General features: G+C 42.3%; 1 protein-coding gene across 1 annotated transcript in view; it reads left to right on the forward strand.

The window, feature by feature from the left end:
• ACTR5 (actin related protein 5) overlaps nucleotides 1–24040 on the forward strand; it is a 138065-nt gene that overhangs the window by 50319 nt on the left and 63706 nt on the right. The window contains exon 6 of the mRNA XM_086932264.1: nucleotides 7959–8081. Coding sequence (XP_086788390.1) covers nucleotides 7959–8081 — 123 coding nt within the window. The remainder of the gene's footprint in view (nucleotides 1–7958; nucleotides 8082–24040) is intronic.

A 24040-nucleotide genomic window follows, 5' to 3' on the forward strand; every position in this document is an offset into this window, starting at 1 on the left:
TGGCTCAATATGTCGCATCATACGAAGCGCAAGGTAACTTGGCTTATAAAACCTGTGTTGCTTCTACTCTCCCCCTACCAAAATGGAAACGTTTCAGGTTAATATTCCTGGGTCCTTGTGGAATGGACCTCGACTACGACCAATAAACCACCTGAAAAATCACTAGATAGATAATCGATAGTAAAGACTCAATCCTAAATATGGGTCCCGGAGTAGCGTGCTACTCGCCGAAAAAGTGCTTTGACGCCTCGTCAGGGGTAGTAAGCGCTATATAATTGCAATTATAATACAAAACAATAAATTACATTCTTACTTGATCCAGTTATCTATATGGATTATTTTCAAACTGAATTTAAAATCCATTACAGGGCTAATTTATGTTGTAATGCCGCCCTCATGTGGTGAGTGCGTAGTATGACTCTTGGAATATGTAGTCTTGGTTTTCATGGTAATCGAATGCCTGACGTTGATCGAGCGGTTCACCAACAACAGCTACTCCACTACTATATACTCACCTGGGCCCATAAAACTCACAGTGCGTAAACCGCTGGGGGTCAAGTTAATACATTTCACCAACTGTTAAGATTAGCTTATTCAATACCTTCGTTCATTTATAACTATCCCTTGCTAGATCAAAAAGTTCTTTCCTCTGGTCGATGGACCATTAGTTGAACTAGTTGATGATGATAATTATTATCAAACTAACTTTTATACACTTTCGAAGTAAATAACCACAGATTCAGGAAAGTTTTAAATCTTTATCTAAAATGTAAGGTGCCTGTGAACGATCTCAACACGGTGCAGTCACCATCATTCAAAGGAGAGAAAATTCAATTAATAAAACACAATGCATTTGCCTCGGACTCATGCAATAATCATTCCTCAATGTGAGAACACAGAAAGACAAGATAAAGAACATAAGCAAATAATGGAAATTCTAATTACCAAGGATGGTGTGGAAGACTATCCCCCTGGCCAAAGTGCTGGTAGGGGACCCCTGAGATAGATCAGGAGACAAAGGCTTCAGGACAGCAATCTGGACAGGATAGTTGACCTCTCTAGAATACCGACGGTTGCGCCGCACCCCTCTCTGACACACACTTCCTCCTCGCGTTTCTTCCCCAATCTTCAGATCTGACCCAATTTGACCAGGATAGTAAGTTCTGCTTCAGGTTCTGCAATCAGCTCCCTCCACCCTGCTCTGCGCTCCTTCAGTCTCTTCAGCTCTTCATCAGCACTCCAGCATCTCCCAGCATCATCGTCTAGCATCAGCACCTTCTCTCTCTAACTAACTAAAGCTATCTTTTATACTTTTTGTTTCTTCATATCCTACCCACTATAGTTTCAATATCAGGAAAATACGAGATTTGATTGGTCAGTCAAGGGGGATCTTCATCACCCCATGCTTACATGTCCTAAAAATCAATTCAGTTATTGTTCGCAAACCCATCCCCTTACTTTTTATTCATAAATTGTATTCCCATGTACTAATTGTATCTTATTCTGCAACATTAAAACTTTATTATGAATACAACTCTTCACAGTTGAACTCTGCACCATCTTGTTCCCGGGATTGTTCTCTTGTCCTTGGCTCCAATTCAAACGTACTGTCATAGTTTCATGATTCCCTTCCAAAGGACATGCACGGACATTACGTCACTCCGTTCAGTTCAGTTATGCGAGAAAGGCCCAAATACGCACTAATGATAAAAGTCAAAAGACAAATGTTAATTTCTCAAGTAAAGTGTTTGCACTGTATACCACCTACCTCTACTCTATCCCATTTTATTTATTAATACTTTTCCCAACTTCTGCATGAGTAAAATAGTTTGCTCTTATTTCAGATAAGCAGGTGCCCTGAATGCGAGTCTTCAAGACTCCATATTAGAAGCTTCTGCTTCATGCGCAAGATTTTCCCTCCAAGCTTTACATCGTTATCCTACGTAGATGTAGTTGACGCATGCGCAAAACGAAATTCCCGTTTAAAGCGGCATTAGTCCTATTACACTGTTATTTGCGTTATTACATGCATACGCAAGCTTCACTAACCCACAATGTTCATGTAATGCATATTAGTTTTCACCATACTTTATTAACCCCTCCCATGCTCGTGACGGAACCGTTCCGTCACGAGCCTCAGGTGGGATGTGCTGGTGACGGAACGGTTCAGTCACGGCCCGCTCACCGCGCCTGCGCGGCGCGAATTCTGCGCCTGCGCTGACGTTCTGAAGCGAGGGCGGGGCCGTGACGGAGCCGTTCCGTCACAAGCACAGCTCACCCGCGTGCCGTGACGGAGCGGCCCCGCCTCCCCCTTAGCACTGCGGCGGAATAGCCGCCGCAGTGAAGGGGTTAATAACTTGTTAGTGAGTTAAACGGATGGATTGCTTCTGAGCAAGTCTCTTTTTCCACAAGACCTTGCTTCATCAAGCACAGGTTCACTTGGCATATAAAACCTGTGTTGCTTCTGCTTTCCCCTCCCAAAAGATAAACGTTTCGGGTTAATATTCCTAAATTCTTGTGGAATGGACCTCGACCACGACCAATAAACCACCTGAAAAATAACTAGATAGCTAATCGATAGTAAAGACTCAATCCTAAATTACATCCTTACTTATCTAAATGGAATAAAATCTATTACAGGGCTAATTTATGTTGTACTGCTGCCCTCATGTGGCCAGTGCGTAGTATGACTCTTGGAATATGTAGTGGTCTTGGTTTTCATGGTAATGTAATCGAATACATGACGTAATCCAAGTGTACTCGTGTTCACGTTCATTGGATAAAATAAAGCTAAACAGATGTTAATTAAGGTTGAGGAGGGGGGTGGGGGGAGTCCCACCACGCTATAGTGATGTGTTTTAATTTGAGAATCGCAAAAAAAATGAATGTGTTAGGTCAATTGATGGACATTGAAGTATGGTGACTTTTAAACTCAACGTAGCTTTTAGCCTAGAAGTGTAGTCAATTGGGCCCACCAGGATGAGTGCTTCTTCTACTGTGAGTTTGTTGTGGTGTTTGAGCATACAAAACGAATGGCCATTTTGTGGTAGCTGTGACAGTTGGACCATCAACTAATGGAATTTGACGATTCAAAGTTTGTTCATGCATTTGTTTTGGTGTGTGTGTGTGAATCTAGGCCCGTGTCAGAATTTTAACCAAACATAACTTAAGGCCTGTACTTTTGTGATGTAGGGGCGACAGCTTAGTCATTGGTGCAGCGTTTCAGCATGCTTTTGATTGTGATCCAGCGGGCCAAAGGAAATTCAGTCTCATATGTACATCTCTACACTACAATACTCACCTTTAATCATAAATCTATCACTAGGCCCATAGATAACCGAGACATGAATTGACCAGCTGAATCATATGACCTAATTGATCAAAACACCTTTATGCATTTAATTAAGTCAAAAATCATAGGCAATGGATTAACTAATGGTAACTCAAACGAAACAAACAAGACCAGCTTGTCATTTCAAATCTATTTTATTAACTTTATTTGTTGAGCAAAGAGCATTTTAAGTAATTTATTTCTTTATTAGCATTTTATTATTCAGCTTTGTATAATTAGAAAGGCACATTAGACTGTCAGTTTAAATCAAATCAAAATGTGAAAATGCAAAAACAAATTAGTACTCATTCCCTAAACTCTATTTCCCTAACTTAGCTAAAGAAACCTAAAGGGAAAAATCATAAGTTCGAGAGGATCTTACGTGAGTCAAAAGTCCGACAGCATCTCCCGAGCACAGGAACGAGCCAACCAGGCTCTCTCTAAGGGGGCAATTTTTATACCTTTTCTCTATCTAAAACTTACTAAAAGAATACAAAACAATGACCAACTCGAAGCGTGATTGGTCAAGAAATGTCAGTCCATGAAGTTATTCGCCTTTCACATTGCAAAATCCATGTTCCTTAAGAGTGGCATTGTCCTTTGACTACGTGTGTCACAAGCTCTTCCGAGGCTTGCAACAATTAATGAAACAATATGCTGCTTCCTCTGCCCAAGCTTTTCCGCTGCAATGTCCTGTCCTTGGCATTGAAAGTTTTACAAAGAATATCTCAACGCTCTGCACAGCTCAGCTTCCGCAAGTCTATTTTTCAAAGAATTATGAAGAAAATGTTTTCTTTCATTCTCTGCTGTGCAAGGCCCAACTCGACAGGGCTTCGGACATCCATTTTAGAAATAGGCCACAGGCCTCTTTTAGCATGACTCTAGTATGCAAGGAAACACAAGACATCAATTAATTCAAGTAATGATAATTATTCTGTTACCCACCCCCTTGACTAATGTTAACCCATTAGTCTATGTTACCTAGCTTAATGCACAAAAGACAAACAAAACATTGTCACATGAAAGACACGACAAAAACAAAAGCACATTTAAGAATATGCACATGCTATTATTTAAAACAGCCGCAGTTAATGTTTGACAAAACAAAAGACAAAGTTAATATATTATTTAAAACATAGTGACAAGTGCAACAAAAGCACATATTATTAGTCCCACGTGTTCGTGAAGGTGCACATTATTCTAGATTGAATTAATACAAAAACATGCAACACTCATTAATGTATTAAAAATGATGGGAGTTTTAATCTGCGAACTGATTCTTAACTTATCTCTAAAGTTCGCTTCATCAACTCTGATGCTCGCTACCAGTAGTGTTTATGAACATTTGGGTTATCTATGAAAAGAACCGTGCACCAACTCCTCACATGCTCAGTGGCCTCCGCTTCCATTGATTTGTGATGGATTATGGCTGTGGGTTTTAGTTTGCCACATCTAGCTGTGTTTTCATTACTCATCTCCTGGCTAGCTATCTACTTAGCTATGCTTTACTTCCTTTGACTTCTGTTCTTGTTGCTGGGCAGCACCTCTACATTCCATGTGTCATCCATGACAACACAATGCTCTATCTTCCTCAGATCCATCTTTGCAGTTGGATTTTAGCTGCTGCCTGGGGTGGTGCTCTGTGTAGGTACTCCTGAATAAAACTACAGAAGAATTGCTGAGCGTGTAGTGTAGTTCCTAGTTTCCCACTAGGCCCTGCGCATTGGAATAACATAAACAGTAGTATCGACGTGGAACTGCGGATATTCCAGGCCTCCACTGACTATGCTAAACTTAATTGGGTTGTGTTACCAACTAGCTCAGAGGTCACTGGAAACTTTCTTCTCTGCATAGGAAGTGATCAGCTTCCTTGGCACAGACAAGAAGGGATTCAGCTTTCCAACAACCGTGCAACATGACAACTTTGCTCCTCAGATCAAGAGTCAATCTCTAGGGTCGTGTGAAACAATAGACATGTATTTCACTCAGTCAGTCTAGTGCAGTTTACTTTCACGAGATGTAGAGAATAGAGAGACGGGCGTTTGTCAATAAAGGGTTAACATTTATTGAACAGTCTTTCTTCTCGTACAAGAGAAATGTATTGCCACAATTGCAATAATTGTTATTATAAAAAGTACGTACAGTAAGATAAGTATTGCGAAATAGAACTGTAAAAGCATTGATATGGTTTCTTAGCCATACAATGGTTTAAAAGTAATAAAACATATATACAGTCATATATACATTAGGCTAACATACTCAACTGGTGCTTCTAACTAAGCCTACCCCAGTGTGCCTGACCTAAGCCTAACACGTGAAAGGGGAGTAAGTAAGTAGCTTTAAGTTAAGTTGGTTTTGCCAAGGTTTGCTTCAAGAATTCTCGTCTAAGGGTTTAGTCAACACCATACCTCTGAATAGAATGATGGAGGATTGGTATCTCCTTCAGGGGTCTCTCTCGATATCCCAGTCACCCGCGAGGGTAAACCGGAAACGCCGTGGCTGGATTTCTCTGCACGAGAAAGGCAGCGGGTCTCTTCAGCGCGTCGAGGAAGGAGGGGGGACAGCGTCCGCGGGCAGCTGGAATCTGCTGGATGTCTTCGCAGAGGGACGGCTGTTCAGCTCCTTAAGCGTACTGCACCATAGTTCGCGCTTTAGCGGCGATAATGGTATCAGCAGCTTCACCACCACAGGATAGCAGGCTGCAGCGACAGAGTGCTAGATTTACCAACACGGGGTCGTGCAGGCAGCTGGCTTCAGTAGCTCGTACAACAGGCATTGCTTAAGGCAACGTTGGTAATATTTATACCTGACAGGTGCCGGGTTTGACGCAAGTTTGCTGGACATAAGACGTCAATTAAAGATGTCACTAGGAAGTGATAGTTATCAGTTGCTCATTAGAGTTCCATTACTAATCAAAACATAGCAAGTGGGGATTTCCAGGTTTGCTGAGTTTTTATCTTGTTGAAGAACTCGGAGTGTTATCTAGGAATATCAGATAGTGACTACTGCTCTGTCATTGCACTAATTGGTCGCAAAGGAAGTGGCAGAGGGAGCTATGCTGGAATGTGGCTCTGTTCGTGTGAGGCCAGAGATGACTTTTCAGAAAATCGCACTTGAACGGTTATGCCAATATAGGGAATAAATGGATTTATAGCCGAATAGGGGCATAAGGTCACAGTATCGATCAGGAACCTAGATAAACACGCAACAAGCGTTTCCTGCACTTTCTAACAATTATACCTTCAACTCAAATTTCAGCCCGGCGCAAGCACAGTTGGCACTCTGCGTCTTTTGTTTTGGACAGAAATTAACCAAACCAAAAAAAGATCCGGAAACAAAAAGTAATCCTTGGCTATTTTCGAGGTATTAGGAAAAGTCACTGGTTATGCGCCGAGGCCCCTTTGTAACTTTAACAACTTTGTTCCTTCTCCGCCAAATTTTGCTCTGTGAAAGCTTGAATTTTGAATGCTGATCTTTCAGCTTTTGTTCAGTTCGTGTAGAGGTGGTTGCAAATCCCATTAGTGGTGCAAAAACAAGATTTCCTATGAAGTAAGGTTTCACCCTAACTACAGTGGCACGATTCGCCTCCATAATATGTTATGTTAAATGTTTCTGTTATTGCATTATACCATAAATGCCTTGGATCTTCAAAATGAAATTGTTTAAATTATTTCTTACAGATTAGAGTCCTAGAAAGTATTCTTAAACTGAAAATCGTCAGATTGTGGTTTTGTTGTTGACCTTCCGTTTTTATTTGTTAAAGTTAATTAGCTACAAAGATTGTACACCGGGAAATTTACACTTTTCAAACAGTGGTAAAGGCCTGCAGAGTTTTAAGTATAGAAGTTTGTGGCTGTTTCTCCCTGAAAATTAACAGAAGCTGTTGTTCTGATTTGTCATCAGTATTTCAAGAATGCATTTCTCTCACTAGCATGCTCTCTTCGCACTGTTGACCTTTTCCGTGTATAACAAGTTGTAATAGAGTAGCATTACAGAGCTCTAACAAATACACTACAGGGAGTACCGCTTGACAGTGGTGGGGTGTAACACCGGAGATTCACATCTTTATCCACAAGGCTCACTATTGCCTTAGTTTCATACTCGTTCCTCCAAGTTATCGAACCTTGTTCTCATTAATGTAAGGTAAAGAAATATTTAACCTTGGTTGACTGGCAATTAATGGCGGATATTTTCGAGTTCAGACTATGTGCCCAGTGGTCCTAATGAAGATTATGAAGGTGTGTGGGGTGTTGTGGCTAAAGACCAAAGGAAGGGATTTAGGTTGGCATAATGCATGTTGCCTTGAAAATGCATGTTGAAATCGCACTGGGCAATCTGCCACATTGACTTTAACAGGAAATGCTCTATCTGAGAGTTTACTTTTGCTCTGTTCTTATTTTTTCCCTCTTTATTTTGTTCATTCTTCCTCTTTTCCATTTCTCTCATTCGATTTCTTTTTATTTTTCTATCTTCTCAGTCTCCGACACTCATACTAGCCCAGTCTTAATCCCTCCCACATGCTCTTTCTTGTTCTTCCCTTTATCTTCTCCATCGCTGTCTTCCTGCTTCTCTCTCTTTCTGTCATGTTTCAATAGGCCTTTACCAATATCTGCTTATTCTTTTTCAGGTACCGGACTTGGAACCGTTGGGTAATGACACTTCTCTGGAAGACATGGACACCATAACTGACCTGGATCCTCTATTTCCGGAGGAGGCCCCAGAAACAGAGAGGCCAGCTACCACAGTGCAGGTATATAGCAAAACTGCAGCTCATATGTCATTTCCTCCATATGTCATTTCCTCCTAAATACCGGATGTGCTCTTCCTTCTAGTGTCATTCATTTGCTTGCTGTGCATCTTTAAAGTGTAACTTTTGTGGCAGTGGAGGGGCAGGCACGAATGCACTGATGCTACACAATTGCCACCCATTGGGCTCTCCATGTGTGATTGTAATAATAAGATCGTTAGCCGAGCTGTGATGATTCAAGTAGGTTTATTGAAGGATAATTAGGTTGAATCATAAAGTCATTAAAGCCTGAGCAGAGATCATACTGCTCCCGGTGGGGTTCTCCATTTGATTACTTTAACCTGAATAAAATACCATCTAACAATTTACCAACCTCGGCTACTTGATCATCTGTTCTTTACAGTGATACATAGAGTTCCTTTGTGTTTCTCATCTTTGTGTTTGCCTTCCAGCTGCATGCTCAAGTTGCCAGTTCACTTGCTGCATTCATCTTGAGACTTGGAAGAGGTGAGCTGTTGCTCAGACTCTTGAAAAGAGGGCTCAGAATTTAATAATGCCCAAATCTCTTGCTACCCTAGTTTCCTTCTCTATTCGGGTGATTTTTATATGGTCATGATTCTGCGTAGTACCAGTATAGAATGTGCCCCTTCTTTTTCTTACCTTACTGCTGAGCTTTGAAAGGAGCTACCTGTAGTATTCCATGTTAGCATTTCTTTAACATTCCTTTTAGAATTGTTATGATTCTTATTTCACTGTACATTCTGTATCTGGGAGTTGGGCATATCAAGAGGGACTTTTGAGATCTGTGGTTGTCTAAGCTGTTTGTCTGGAATAAACTCCCTTCTTCTACAATTTCCTGGCTATGTGATTACTTCACATTCTTGGCGACGATGTGGGATTTATAAAGAAGAAGAATCCTATCAAGAAGAAGAGCTTTCCAAGAAGATCATTATTTTTTTTCTTCTCTGGCAAACAGTGTTCACTTATCTCATAAGGTATTTTTATTGACTTATTTTGTGTATTGACTGCACCAGCGGCTGTTTGTAAAGCATGTGCTTTGATTGCACCAGCGGCTGTGTCTGTGGAAAACTGTGTTGAAATCCCGAGACTGTATGCTCTTTTGTCGGGCGTTGTATCTGAACTTGCGCACACAATCTAGTGCGCTCTTTGTTGTGTCAAATCCTGTCAAATTAGCCAAGTGGAAGCTAAGCGGCTACCTAACATTATCGTGTGGTCTGAGATTCATACGCAAACATAGCGGCGAGAAGAAAACAATTTGCAGTATTTATTGTGTTAAAGCCAGGGCAATTCAACGTGCCGTCTGACATTGATGTGTAAGCGGGGCGCTTGGAGGCAGAGTGGACATTGTTAAATTCACAAAGCTGTCATTATTAAATTTGCGAAGTTCTCGGCGTGCTTCAACATCCTACGCATGCTACGGAAGATCTTCTGGTGGATCCCCACCGAGACCAGGAAGACCGTCACCCAGGCCCTCGTCACCAGCCGACTGGACTACGGCAACGCCCTCTACGCCGGTACCACCGCCAAGCTCCAGAAGAGACTCCAGCGGATCCAGAACGCCTCAGCCAGACTCATCCTCGACATCCCACGAACCAGCCACATCTCCGGACATCTGAGAGACCTTCACTGGCTCCCCGTCAACAAAAGAATCACCTTCCGCCTCCTCACCCACGCACACAAAGCCCTACACGACCAAGGCCCGAGCTACCTCAACAGCCGAGTCAACTTCTACGCTCCCAAACGCCACCCCCGATCAGCCAACCACGCCCTCGCCGCCGTCCCCCGCATCCGAAGAGCGACTACAGGAGGAAGGTCCTTCTCCTACCTGGCCGCCAAGACCTGGAACTCCCTCCCGACCGACCTGCGCCTGACCCAAGACCACCTCTCCTTCAGGAAGAAGCTGAAGACCTGGCTGTTCGAGCAGTAGCGGCACCCCCCCCCCCCCCACCCCCAGCGCCTTGAGACCCTACGGGTATGTAGCGCGCTCTATAAATGTCATTGATTGATTGATTGATTGCATACGCGTGAAGGCAGACCAGCAGCATTTTTTAAAAATATAAAGTGTATCCCTTACGCTGTTCTTGCACGCGACCTGTTGCCTTGACAGCGTTCGTTCATCGCATTGTCACAAACGAAGCTATCGCGCAGAGAAGCTGCCTGATTGACGCGCTGACTCCAACACGCACCTATTGTTGTGACCTCAATACGTACGCATCACGTCATCGGCAGCCATTTTCCTTCAAGTCTGCTTCCTAACTACGCTTAGCAACGCCAGTCACAAAGAAAAACAACGCGATCTCTATCTTCTTACTACTTCTTTACTTCTGCATGTTGGTACTTCGTTTCTTTAAAAAAAAAGGTTTATTAGTACTAGTACAGTTGTGTTAACAACAATATTTAACATTCATCTCCATTTTCTGACGGACTCAAAAATTATTCACGCCAAGTTTCATCTACAAAGACATCGGTGACTACTTTTATTATTTTAATTTGTTACTTAACTTTTAATTTGTATATTTAAGCTATTAAGATTTATTTATTAAGTTTATATATTTCCTATTACTCAACATGTCTAATATTATTGCTCCTCCACATTTTTTACCAACAGCAGGTGAACCAAAAATGGAATGGGACTTATGGTATCCCATGTTTTTGGCATATGTAGACGTTCTAGAAGAAGATGGGTGTTCTCCCAAAAGGAAACTCGCTCTTTTAAAAAACTGTTTAGGAGGAGCAGGTTTGAAGGAGTTAGCAAATCTTCCCGAGATAGAGAGTTCTGGTGATATCAATGTATTTGACGTAACTGTTAAACAGATGAGTTTAAGATTTGGTAGAAAGATCAACACTGTCATGGAGAGGTTTAAATTTTACTCACGAGCACAAAAAGTAGACGAATCTATCGAAGATTACGTAGCTGCATTACGTACATTAGCTAGTTCATGTGCCTTTGAGACTATTAATTTTGAGCAAGTGTTAAGAGATCAAATTATGATGAAGACTAAGAGTAAGAAAATACAAGAGCGCTTATGGATGGGAACAGAATCCTCTCTATGTGCTGTACTCAATATTGCTAAAGGTATTGAACAGTCTGAAATTTTTGTCAATGAAATTAGAGGTCAAGCAACTAAAAGTAAGGAAGTAATTCCTGAGGTGGCAATAGTAAAAGACAAACTCTACCTTCAAAAAACCTCCTTTCTTTTTCAATAAGAAAGAGCATTTTGGAAAAGACAATAGGTCCTTAGGAAACAAATCTCCAATAATATGTTATAGATGTGGTTGCAATGACGACGTTGGAAGTTACAAAGGATGTCCTGCTTGGAATAAAATTTGCATTAAGTGTAAGAAGTCAGGACATTTCAATAAAATGTGTAAATCCACACAAAAGATTAATATAGTAACAAGTGAGGAAAGTGAAGGTCTTGAACATGTGTCAGAAATTAATAGTTTACTATGTGTCGGGGATACTGAATGTAAAAATTTTCCTAGTGACAATATTTTGGTAGATTTTAAAGAGATATCTATGTTGATTGATTCATGTGCATGGTACACTATTATAGGAAGGAATATCTTTAACAAATTTTGGAATGCCACTAAACTACTTCCTCCAGATGTTCAACCAGGTGGTTATACTGGTCGTAAAATCGACCTAGATGGGTTCATGTGGGCTGATCTTAAGTTTAAAGATAGGACAACCAGAGGGAAAGTCTATGTGGCTACCAAGGGTGCATCTATCCTTGTTTGGCCGCATCAGTTTGAAATGGGCATTAAGCTGGATCCTAATGCCTCTCCACCGGTGTACGTTGTTCCCCCTGAGAGTGATGAATTTTTAACTAAAATTAAAAGTAAATTTCCGTCTATCTTCACTGACAATTTAGGTGAGTTTGTCAAATTCCAACATAAAATCATTCTCAAGGATGGAGCTATTCCTATCCGACACAGAGTTAGGAATGTACCACTGGCTTACAGAGATAAACTTAAAGTGATTTTAGCTGATCTAGTTTCTAAAAAAATAATTGAACCCACAGAATCCTCTCCCTGGGTTTCTCCAGTGGTTTTGTCCCTTAAGAGCAATGGCGAACTTCGTCTATGTGTGGACCTCCGTAGTTTAAATAAAGAAATTTGGATTGACCGACATCCTTTACCTCACATCCACGAATTAATATCCACACTGTCTGGTGCCTGTGTATTTTCCACATTAGACCTTGCCAGTGCTTACCACCAGGTGGTTTTGCACGAAGAATCAAAGTTTTTGACTACCTTTATTACCCCTGAGGGTATGTTTCAGTATCGCCGTATGCCTTTCGGCCTAGCCAGTGCAGCGTCTGTATTTCAAAGGCTCATGAAAGAAGTTTTAGAAGGTTGTGATGGCGCTGTCGCATTCCAAGACGACATTTTAATTTTTGGAAAAGATTTTGAAGACCATGATAAAAAGTTAGATAAAGTATTGCAATGTGTACAGGAAAAAGGTTTGACTTTAAAGTTCTCAAAGTGTAAATTTAGACAAAGTAAGGTGACATATCTTGGTCATGAAATTTCTTCCCAAGGTATCAAACCTAAATTCAATCATATCCAGAGTATTTCTAATGCTCCAGCTCCATCATCTAAAGAACAGCTTGTTTCATTCCTTGGTCTCACAGAATTTTACAGTAAATTTGTTCAAGACTATTCATCCAAGGTTCATCCTTTAAGATCTTTGCTTAAGAAAAATGTAAAATTTGTTTGGAATAGCGAACAACAGTGTTCATTTGACCTACTCAAAAAAGAAATTGTGAATGCCCCATTTTTACGCCCATTTGAAATTGGTAAAGATTGTATAATATCTGTTGACGCTAGTAATGTTGGGTTAGGTGCTGTTCTTATGTAGAAAAACCATGGTGAAGAATTTGTAGTTTCTTACGCTTCGAGAACTCTGCGTGGTGCCGAATCCAACTACTCCACAATAGAAAAAGAGTTATTGGCTTGTACCTGGGCCGTACAACATTTCAGGCAATTTGTGTGGGGTACCAAGTTTCGTTTGCGAACTGACCATAAGCCATTGATCAACATGTTAGCAGCTGGTGGTGGTAGAACTCTAACTGCACGTCTGGCACGTTTAGCCGCCAAATTACAAGAATTCCAGTGCGAGGTTGAATATGTTCCGGGTCGTCTTAATGTACATGCTGACTGTATGTCACGGTTACCTCTATCTGACACTCTGGATATTGCCAATATCTGTACAGAATACGATGTAGCATTTTCTATTGAAGACGTTAATGGTGAAAACTCAAAAGTATCTGACTCTATTTCTGAAAGCGAATGGAAAATTGCAACGTGTCAGGATAATGTTTTGTCTGCTGTTGTAAAATTCATGCAAGTAGGTCGGCCTGAGGAACGTAAGTTGTCTGGTGTTATCTCTTCTTTTTATAAAATAAAAGACGAGATTATGTTTGATCACGGTTTTATAATTCGTGGTGACAAGATTGTTCCTCCTGAGTCTGTAAGAGAAAGGTTAGTTTCAATGGCTCATGAAGGTCATATGGGCATGTCCAGCACTAAAAGGCGCATAAGGGAATTTTATTGGTGGCCAGGAGTTGATGGCATGGTTGACAAATGGGTTAGATCTTGTTCTCCATGTGCTTTGAGCGACAAATCTGTTAAACCTGTGTCTGTTGATGTTACTCCTGTTGAATTTGTCTCTAGTCCATAAAAAAAACTTGGTATTGATATTATTGGACCTTTGAATTTTTCTGCCTGCAAGGATGTCTTTGCATTGGTGTTAATTGATTATTTCTCTAAATGGCCGGAGATGAAGATTGTTGACAAAATTGGTTCAACACAAGTTATTGAATTTTTGGATGAAGTGTTTTGTAGGGAAGGCATTCCTGCTGAAATTGTTTCAGACAATGGTCCGCAATGTATCAGCAAAGATTTTGTCTCGTTTCTTGATAGATGTGGAATCATACATAAAAGAGTTTCCAATTAGAACCCCCAGGCCAATGGTCAAATAGAACGCTTTAATAGAGTTATTAAGGAGTCAATTCAATTAGCAGTCAGAAGTGGTCTTGAGTGGAGAAAGGCTTTACGTGCGACTTTGTTGTCTTATCGCACTTCTCCTAACTCAGTTACAGGTCTTTCTCCTTTTGAATTGTTACGTGGTCGGAAACCTGGTTCAAAACTTTTACCTTGGTGGATGAAAACCAAAATTCCTTCCAGTTCTATTTTAGATTTTTCTCAAGTCAGAAATAGAGTTGAGAAGTATCAGGAAAAAATGAGTGGTAGTTCTTTACGATCGTCCTCTTCTCATTCTAAAATTAAAGTAGGTGATTTAGTTTGTGTCAAGTGTGGTGGTCTTTACAGCAACAAGTGGGCTAAATGGTCTGACCCATGCAAAGTTTTGGAGGTTTTTAGTAAAGCTGTCAGGGTTGAAGGAGGCAAAGTTTGGAATTTTAGGCGTATTTCTTTGTGTAAAACTGTGAAATTACAAGAACCTCTCCATTCCAAACCTTGCCACAATGATGAGTATTATCCGGCCATGCTTGACACGTTTGATGGTCATTCTTCAGTTTCTAATCCTGCAACTTCTGATTGTATGAGTCATGATCTTTCTCTAGATTGTGTCCCTTGCTCCTCTGTTGACCTTGATAAATGTGAGGGTGGTGTCACTCTGGAACCTAGTAGTGTGATTGAATTGAGGAAAAGTTCTTGCATCAAACACTCTCCTGTTAAATTACGTGATTTTATTCACTGATCATTATGCATTTATTCTTGTTTTTTTTGTTTTTGTTTTTTAAAAAAAAAAATTTAAGGGGGGGAAGGTGTGTAGTATTCCATGTTAGCATTTCTTTAACATTCCTTTTAGAATTGTTATGATTCTTATTTCACTGTACATTCTGTATCTGGGAGTTGGGCATATCAAGAGGGACTTTTGAGTTCTGTGGTTGTCTAAGCTGTTTGTCTGGAATAAACTCCCTTCTTCTACAATTTTCTGGCTATGTGATTACTTCACTACCCATGCCAGTTCATGCTGAAGGAACATCTCAACTCTGCACAGGCGTTAAAATCCTGGCCGTACCCTATAAAGCAGTATTTTTTTAACCAGCCCCCCACCCCACCCCCCTTTTTTATTGATCAACAGCACTATGGCGGCTTTAGGTGACCAGCACTCTATAAATGATTTTGGCATAACATAGCTTGGCAAGGAATTTTCACTGCCTTTCTCTTGATTTAATCAGTTTCCTACTGGCAGTCTGTTCCACGCATCCAGTTCTCATTACTTTTTAGAAGTGTAGACAAGTTTCAGTAACTATGTTCTCCTTTTGTTATGATTTAACTGGAACCATTGTTTAATTTTGTTAGTGATGAAACCATGAACTTGCTTGTTGTGATTATGAATCCTTCACGTTCCAGAGCACATGGCCATTAAGGGTCTGATTATCTTGGTAATTCAGGAGACCTAGTGGTTATGGAAGAAACTGAGTTAAAACTTTTTCCTGAATGTCAGAGTAAGATGGCAAGTTCCATATTTGTAGAGGTGGTAGGTTTAAAAGACATTCTGTTGTATTTTGCTTCCTCTTTCCTTGGGGCTCTGCAAGATTCATAAAGTTGGAGATGTGGGTGTGTCCAGAGAGGGAGAGTTTCCCAGCTGTATTGTCTGGCTGACTGATGTGAAGCTTTATATAAGAGAGAAGGTGCACTACAGGCTGTCCCCTCTGCGAGTCATACAACAACTGATGTTCCCTGTAAGAGGGAGTTATACCAAACACACTAACTGCTTTCTCAGTCATTGATGCCAGTAGGATCTGCAGCAAAGTGCTGTGTGGTAGAAGAGCGAACACAGCCCATCTCTTGTTAAAAACACTGAGGCCATGGGATTAAGCTGCTTAATAGGAGTAAGAGCTTGTATGCAGGCTATACGGTGGTGGGGCATATATAGTAGTTCTACTTGTCTGTTGACGTTTAATACTGTGTTTTGGAATATGGCTAAACAATTTTTCTGTATGTTTTATGTTTTCATGTATTTAGTTTTATGATTGCCTCCGACTTTCAAATAAAGTTGAAACTGACTGATGGTTCGGTTATGCTCGAAAGCCAGACATGGCAGAGAAGGGCAGGGAATCTGGTAAACTGGTGTCGCCTAGATTCCAGTCTACATGGACAGTGCGGTTCAGTGGCTCTTTAGGGAGGGGAGGGGGGGGGGAAATCTATAAAAGGGTATATAAATACAATGAAAAAGCCCCAGTATCTCCATTCTTGCCCATGGATTACTAGAGATTGAGTCAATTCAATTTCAAATTCTTTATTTGAATACAGAATGTTTCCATAAGAGTGCAGTGTAATGCAATAAAATACATATAGTGTAAATAATTTAAAACACGGTTTATAAGTAAAAACATAAAGAAGATAAAAATTACAAACCCCTTACAAAAAGTGTTTGGAGTGCAGAATGCAGGTTTAAACATTACAGCAGATCTATACAGTGTTCATGGTGCCGCAAGCTCTCAGTGCTGCTTGCAGAATAGTGCCCATGTGAATAGTCTCCTCTTCATCCATCAGTTGAAAAAAATTTCAGGGCGGTTCTCTGGTTATTAATATGTCATTTTATTTAGAAGGATGGTCAAAAATGCTGTGAATACAGAACATAAAATCCACAGAAACACATAAAATGCATCATTCTTTGCCTAGAGTTTGCCTCACTGGGGCATGGCATAAAATCAAGAGATTTAGTCATAACTTTAAATTATACTTTAGAAAGTACCCCGCCAAATATAAGTAACTAACTTTGCTCAACTCATATCCGTTGAGATATTGTACAAAGAGCAGTGACCATGATGTGTACAAGATAATTTTGATGAGACGTCGGAGGAAAAATTTGGCGGTACTTCGACATCGCATAAGTAACAGGAGCATGTCATTTCATGTACCAGATGGCACCACACCAGATGAAATGCTAAATGTAAGTGAAGATGTGAAATAGATCGAAGCCAACTTGAAATTATCATGTAAAACACAAAATCTCTTCAGTTGACTAGGGTGATTAAAGACAAACCTCGCATCATAGTGAAGGATGATCATAGATCTACATTGAAAGGACTAGCTCTGTCCAGCAAAATGGGTTTCCCCGAGCTTGGCTATAAAGCTGTGAGAGATTTGAGAACAGGTCCCCTCTCAAAATATTGATTTTTGGAAAGGGAGAGTTGTATGTCAAGACATTGATGCTTTCTTCCAGATTTATTTGCTTGAATTGTCTGCCCCTACACCTGTGATGACTGTCATCTCTGAACTATACAATGCTTTGATTGTTTCTGTCTCTGTGCTATCTGCATGGAAGCATGATCTTGTGTAAGCACTCCTTTTAGACGCCTTCAGCAGAGCATTCTTTGCTATGAAGTATTCACCCAATTTCTCTTCTTTCTTTCCCTTTTATTGTGGTTGGAAAATATGTTAAACTTTAAATTTCAGTTTTTTTTTCAGTTTGGCATTCATCTCTTTGTTTAGTCAGAATGTCAGTCTCTTCTCTGTCTGAATCAGCACACATGGGCTGCATTGAAAAACGTAAAATTGTGATAGACCAAGGTAGTGCTGCTGCCCTGATACACATGGTTACAGCATGGTATTCTCTTGTGTAAAGCCCTCAAAATATAAGTGATTACTCCTACTCTACAGTTCCTCTGATCTTTAAGGTCGTCGCTGCGCCAGGAAACTACTGATGAGATTATAATGCTCTTAAAAGTTTCCTCCCTCTTCTTCATTAATTGAACAGCGGAACCACATTAAGTAACAGAACTGGATGAACATTTGTGCCATGCACCTTCAACCTACCCAGTTGCAACACCTGTAGTTCTTATTGCCTCCTTATTTTTGACAAACACCAAGAGTCTCTGCTAAGGGGCTAGCATATTCAGTGTGTTGCAGTGCAAAATCCTCCCTATTTACATGTTTGGTGAATTATTCCCCTGGAACTAATACATTGGAGGTAGTAATTAGATCACTACCTTTCTCTTGACCACATGTATACCCAAAAAAAGTAATGATAAAAACATTTCTTGACCCCTCAAAACACCACAGTCATACTATGAAGGTAATTTGTAGCACTAAAATGCTATGTCTGTGTCTACTCAAATCCAAGAAAAAAAAGAAGGTAATTTGTATTCTCTGCAAGGTCTTGATGGAGTGTACATGCAAGGATATTGGATGCTGCCTTGCTGTTGTGACTATCCGAGCAGGTACCAAAGTCAAGCGTGATACATTTTTCTTCATGCGTTCTCTTCCAAATGCTAATGCAGAACGACGGATGATGTATATTGACTGGATAGGTCAATGAAGCTGGGGAAGTAACCAGTCATGGTGTCCATTGCAGTTCATTGTTGAAACATGAAGCTCAAGTTTTATACCATGGCTCATGTTGTTGTCTCATGTTCTCACTACATCCCACATTCAAAGGCTGCCTAGGCAACCCGGAACGCTCTGGAACTGTGAGCTGTCAGCCTCCTGGCAAATTTGCATATGGCTAGGTTAAAAATTGGGTGGTTTGGTGATCAAAAAATAATGGATTAAACACAGATCTTTGTGACTGGGGGTGAATGTTTGCATTCTGTCCATCTTTTGTTTCTATTGCTTTTGTCACCCTAAGTGGGAAAGGTATGCCCAGATGTGGGTCCCGTGCTCACTGCACCACTGGATTCAAACTAGCCTGGCTGATGAGAGGTGATGCCCGAAACCGGTCCCAGGAGGCTTGTTTCCGGTCCAGGGAAGACCTTGCTTGGCCGTTCGGGCTTGACTGTTACCATGAGGCTCAGGGTCAAGACTGATTTGCATATCAGCGCCGGTACACTCGGTTCGAGTAGCTGAGCGCTTAATTAAACTCTATATAACATAACATAACATATGTCTAGGTTCAAACAGGTGGCGTGGTGAGCAAAAGAACTATGGTTTAAACCCAAATCTTTGTGACTGAGGGTGAATGTTTGCATTCTGTCCATCATTTGTTCCTTTTGCTCCTGGCAAATACTGACATACCTCTGAATGTCATTGCTGCAAGACATAAATGTTGTAGGCGGCGGAGTTGCAAAGCTGTGATGAAACCAACAAAGAGAAGGGAAAACATGAGAAGTTGGTATGAGTTGTCTACATGTGATTTCACCAAACCTTGTAGGCAACATGAACCTATTTAAGAAGGGGCTCACTTCCACTTCTTTGTGTGCTTAAAGTCGTCTTAAGTCCTGTTGATCTCCAGCAGTTAGTCTCATCACGTTTACTAACTTGAGCAGTGGTTAGAGATGCAGCATAGAAGGGGAATGACTTGAAGGTACAACCCCTGGAGATGCTGTTTGGTAGTTTTAGGAGCCACACAATACTTGATACACACCCCTGATAGAGACTTACAGCTGCAGATTCCTTATGTTAGAATAATCCCCAGGCGTCAGATTGGATTCAGATTTTTTCCGTAAGCATTACCCCTGTTAAACCATAGGTGGAATCATTCGGCTCCACATGGTGTAATCGGCGTCGACCGTACCGGAAATGACATCCGCGGGCCGATATAAGCACCACCTCAGTTAGAACAGATCCAGAGAAGAGCTAACTCAGTCTTTATTGACTGACTCTTTTTCTAATTTTTGTCAATGATTATTTGAGACTTTGTCTCCTGGGGTGGCAGGGATGTCCACAAGTTAGGCTGGTTTCAAGCCCTGTGGTGGCTGTCACCTGCAAATGTCGGTGACAGACCCACACCTCGTCGGTCTTTGGTGCCGTGAGCGCAACCCAAGAACTGCACATATTATGGGGCCATGCTCCCCAAGCCTTGAGCGAGAAGTCCCTCATGCTTCTTTCTGCTTGACGAGCGATGCTGCGATGGTCTTGATTCCAGTCGAGAAGAAGGTCCCAGTATCAGTTGCGGATCGACTCCAGTGCTCATCCTCGTTCCCAAAGTCGTATTGGCTGTTTGGATAAGTCCCACAAATGGAAGAAGAGCAAGAAGTTGAAGTCTTCAACTTCATCCTATCTGTGTCAAAGTCATCTCATGAGGAGAGGGAGTGTCAGCTTTTGAGGCCTTGTTTCACGGTTGAGCCTGCACCTCTGCCATCTCTGAACCTCCCTGAGTTTCCAGGAACTGGAACGCACCCCACCCAACTTCATTTGTGCATCTCTTCCATGCTAGAGCACTTTCTTGCTCAGCGGGCTTGGGAGAGAATTTTCGGGTCGAGTTGGCCTGGGCAAGGCCCCTACTAGTCGTTTGCTGTGCCGGCAGGTTCGCTCCCGCATCCAGTTGAGCCCCTTTGATCCTTGGATGGATCCGGAGCTGTGCTGGTCAAGGCACCTTGACCTTTCCCGGCGCCTGCTCCACTGCCGACGTCCTCGGCGCGTACTGTGCCCACTGGCAGTGCCGTCTCCATATTCATCCCCTGCGCCAATAGGGAGCTGTATGGGCGTTGTCGGACGTTTCCTTGGGGCAGACCGCCCAGAGTGAAGCCTGTGCCCTACTCCTTTGGACTAGGACTTTGAGATGATTGGGAGGGCCCATCGCACCCTAATGAATACCAGCCCCTCGATATCACAGAGGGCACCTAGTGTGAGGATGGGACACCACCACCAGATACTGGTTTGGTTTTCCTCATACTGTGGCTAAGGAGAAAGGAGCCCATTCGCTATGGTGGTGAGGAGGGCGGCTTATGTCCTAGACCTTGAGCTACCCACTGTGGCTGTCAGGATAAATGTCTTGACTGAGATGCGTGTTAAATCAAAAGGGGGAGAAGGAAGAGTTTGTGATCCATTCAGCTTCCTTAATCTTATCGTCAAAAAATCAAAGTGGGGAAGGATCACTTGTCCTGAGTAACCAGGGTTTGTTTGTTATTAGTTTCAGATACCGATAAAAAACCCTCATTCACGTACCAAGGCTTGAATGGCGGTATATCTTGGTTCTCCCCCTCTGTTTGTTTACGTGACAGCATCATCATCGGGTTGGTTCCCATGCTTCCTCCACCAGGAGGCAAACCACTGGTTAGTACAGTAGTGATTAGTGATGAAAACGTGAGTGAAAAAGTTCTTGATAAAAAGCTTGGGTGGCCAGAAAGTACGAAATTTTATTCGGTCTGGAATCAGGTTTATTAAAAATATTGACGTGCGTAGGAAGGGGAGTTAGGGGGCTTCCGCACTGTTTAATGTCCATAAAAAGGTCGACATGTTTCAGCCTTAATTTACACTGGAGGGGTCAAGTAGGCTTTCTTCAGGACCTAGAAACTGTAGTGAAAAAAGAAATAACCTTTTGTTTTAAGGTTGGTCTAGGTATGTTATCCTGACCTTTGATAAGGTCTGTGAGTACCTGTAGTAAAAGCTGGAGACATGACAAACAAACATATACAGATAGCATCAATATGTGCAGTATCTATGATGGGTGCTGTTCGTGTACCATTGTATTGAAGAAATATAAGGAATCTAAAAAATGGCAATTCTTTGCATACAATGACAAAATTCACTCATTCTTATATGGTAAAGGATCTCCCATTGTTCATTACTCACATATTGCTATGACAAGTCATCTCAGTGCTGTCCTGGTTCGTTGATGGCTACATGGTAATGGGCCTGTTCTCATCAATTGTTACAGTGACACAATGAACCATACGGTCTAAGTATTAAGCTATTGGTCGATAGCCCTTCTAAAGTAATGGATTGCAGTATACCCTTAGCGTTAGGGGTTAGGGCGGGGTTGGTTGCATCATGCGTGTAATAGTGTACATTACGTTATCCTAAAGGCTGAGCTCCTGTTAAGTAACAGGCTCTTGTTGCGCAAATTGTATTGCTCGTGAATGGTAATGGTAGGTAACATCAATCAGTTGGGCTTCTGTTCTTGCCACGGGCATATTGTGTATGCCGAGATGCTAATGGTGTCAGGGGTGACTGTTACAATCTTATCGACTCCGCCCATGGTGACCGAAGGACGTGTGGTGCGCGTAAATAGTATTGGTTGGGATTCTCTGAGGTATAAAACCTTTATGAGGCTGGGATCGCCGCGGGCACATTGCATGAAAAAACATTTTTTTTGTGGCGGAGGTGGCTGGCTCGTAATAGAAGTATTACTCGTCTCAACTTTTATGCATGCAGTCTCACCCCGCTTAGCCCCTATGTTGCGAACCTTATCCGAGTTTGTATAAAAACTTCGTCGGGCATCCAGAGAGGTGGTACCTGCTGGGGAGAATACATGCATACATTGTGCATTACAAATGTTGCAACAAAGATACGTTACAGTTCTGTCGGGGCGTTTCTCGATGGCGTGGACGCTACCTCTTGCGCAGGGGGTGCACGACTTGTGCTTACTCTGCCTCTCAGAACCCGGATCAGAAGGAAGATTGTTACCTGTCCTCTTATGTCGATGTTATTAGTAATAGAAAAAAAGTCTATGCCTATTGGGGCTATTTCAATGATTTATTTTCTAAAAAGGGGGGCAGAAGAGAAGCTTCAGCCAGAAGTCACATCCGAACCACTTCTCCTGTTTAACAAAGCCCTCACGAACGTCTTACTCGGGGCCTTATCCAAGCCCTGCACTGGAGCTCCTGTCAATAGGTCAATTGTCTGCGGCCATTGCCTCGCCCCAGGGGACCCCAGTTCACTTAGAACACACTCCACCCTAGAGAGCTTGGTGGTCAAAGCCTCCAATTCCAAATTCAATCCTGGCACATATGTCTACCACTCCCCTGTACAGGTAATCTAAGAGACTGGCTACCGTAGGGAAGATGTTCTCTTTCACCAGCATGGCACTGCAGTCTGTGAAAATCGTATGTCCTTTGGGTCGATACTCTCACTCGCTCTGGGACTCGGTTGCGCAGGTGCTGCCTATGGTCTCTGAGGAGGCCCGAGCCATACTCTCTTAATCTATTGCAGACGGGAGAGACACCACTAATTTTGCCATACGCTGTGGGGTAGATATGACCGACTCGCTAGCCAGAGCTGTTTTATACTCTGTTGCCTTACGGCAGCACGCCTGGCTGAGGACGATTTGCTTTTCTGGAGATGTCCAGAGCTCAGTCCTGGACATGCCTTTTGATGGTTCCTGCTGGAGCGCTTTCAGGACAGCAGGGCACTTCCAGGTCCTTGGGCCTTTCCATGGTCTCTCAACAACCGCTGTCCCTGTTTCACTCCTTTCGTGGCCATGGAAGGGGCTTCAGCAGTGCCTCCAACTTCCCAACCGCCAAGGCCAGCAGGCTTTACAGTCTTTGTGTGGCCGAGGATGCGGTACCCACAGGCCTTGTGGGTCAGGTAGACAGAGGTCGAGCAATTCCACCACCCCATAGCAGCTACAGCATCGAAGCCCCTTTAGTTGCCCTCCGACCGTCATGGGCACCTTGTGGGAAGGAGTATGTGCCATCACCTGCACCACTGGAGGTTGATAGCATCCAACTGCAGGGTTCTAAGAATGTCCAGAAGCGATATTTCCTCCCCTTTGTGACTGCCCCTCCACCCTTCCGACGTACTCGCGGCAGGCTGACGGAGGACCACATCTTTTTACTCTGCCAGGAACTACAGGCTTTCTTGGATGAGGGTGCCCTAGAGTGGGTGCCAACATCAGAAGTAGGTTATAGTTGTCATTCCCACTACTTTCTGGTGTACAAAAAGAATGGAGGCTTTCGTCCTATTGTGGACTTAAGCCCTCTCAATTTCTTCTGGAAAAAGGAGAAATTCAGAATGTTCTCTCTCCCTCTCTGCTCAGGACCTGGGAGACGGAATTCTAGCTTTGGTCTTGTAGGACACATACTCCCACATCCCCTTCCTGCCTGCCCACAGACATAAACTGCTGTTTACTGTGTTTGTCAGGGTGATGGTGGTCGTTGCAGCTCATCTGCAGAGATTAGGGGTTCCAGCCTTCCCCCTTTCTCAACAACTGGCTGTTGAAGGCACGCTTGTCCTAGGCAGTCTTCTCCCAACTCTAGACAATGGCAGACATTTGCTAGGGTTCACTATCAATGTGCCTA

This window comes from Lissotriton vulgaris, chromosome 7 (genome assembly GCF_964263255.1).
Source record: "Lissotriton vulgaris chromosome 7, aLisVul1.2, whole genome shotgun sequence".
Taxonomy (NCBI): Eukaryota; Metazoa; Chordata; class Amphibia; order Caudata; family Salamandridae; genus Lissotriton; species Lissotriton vulgaris.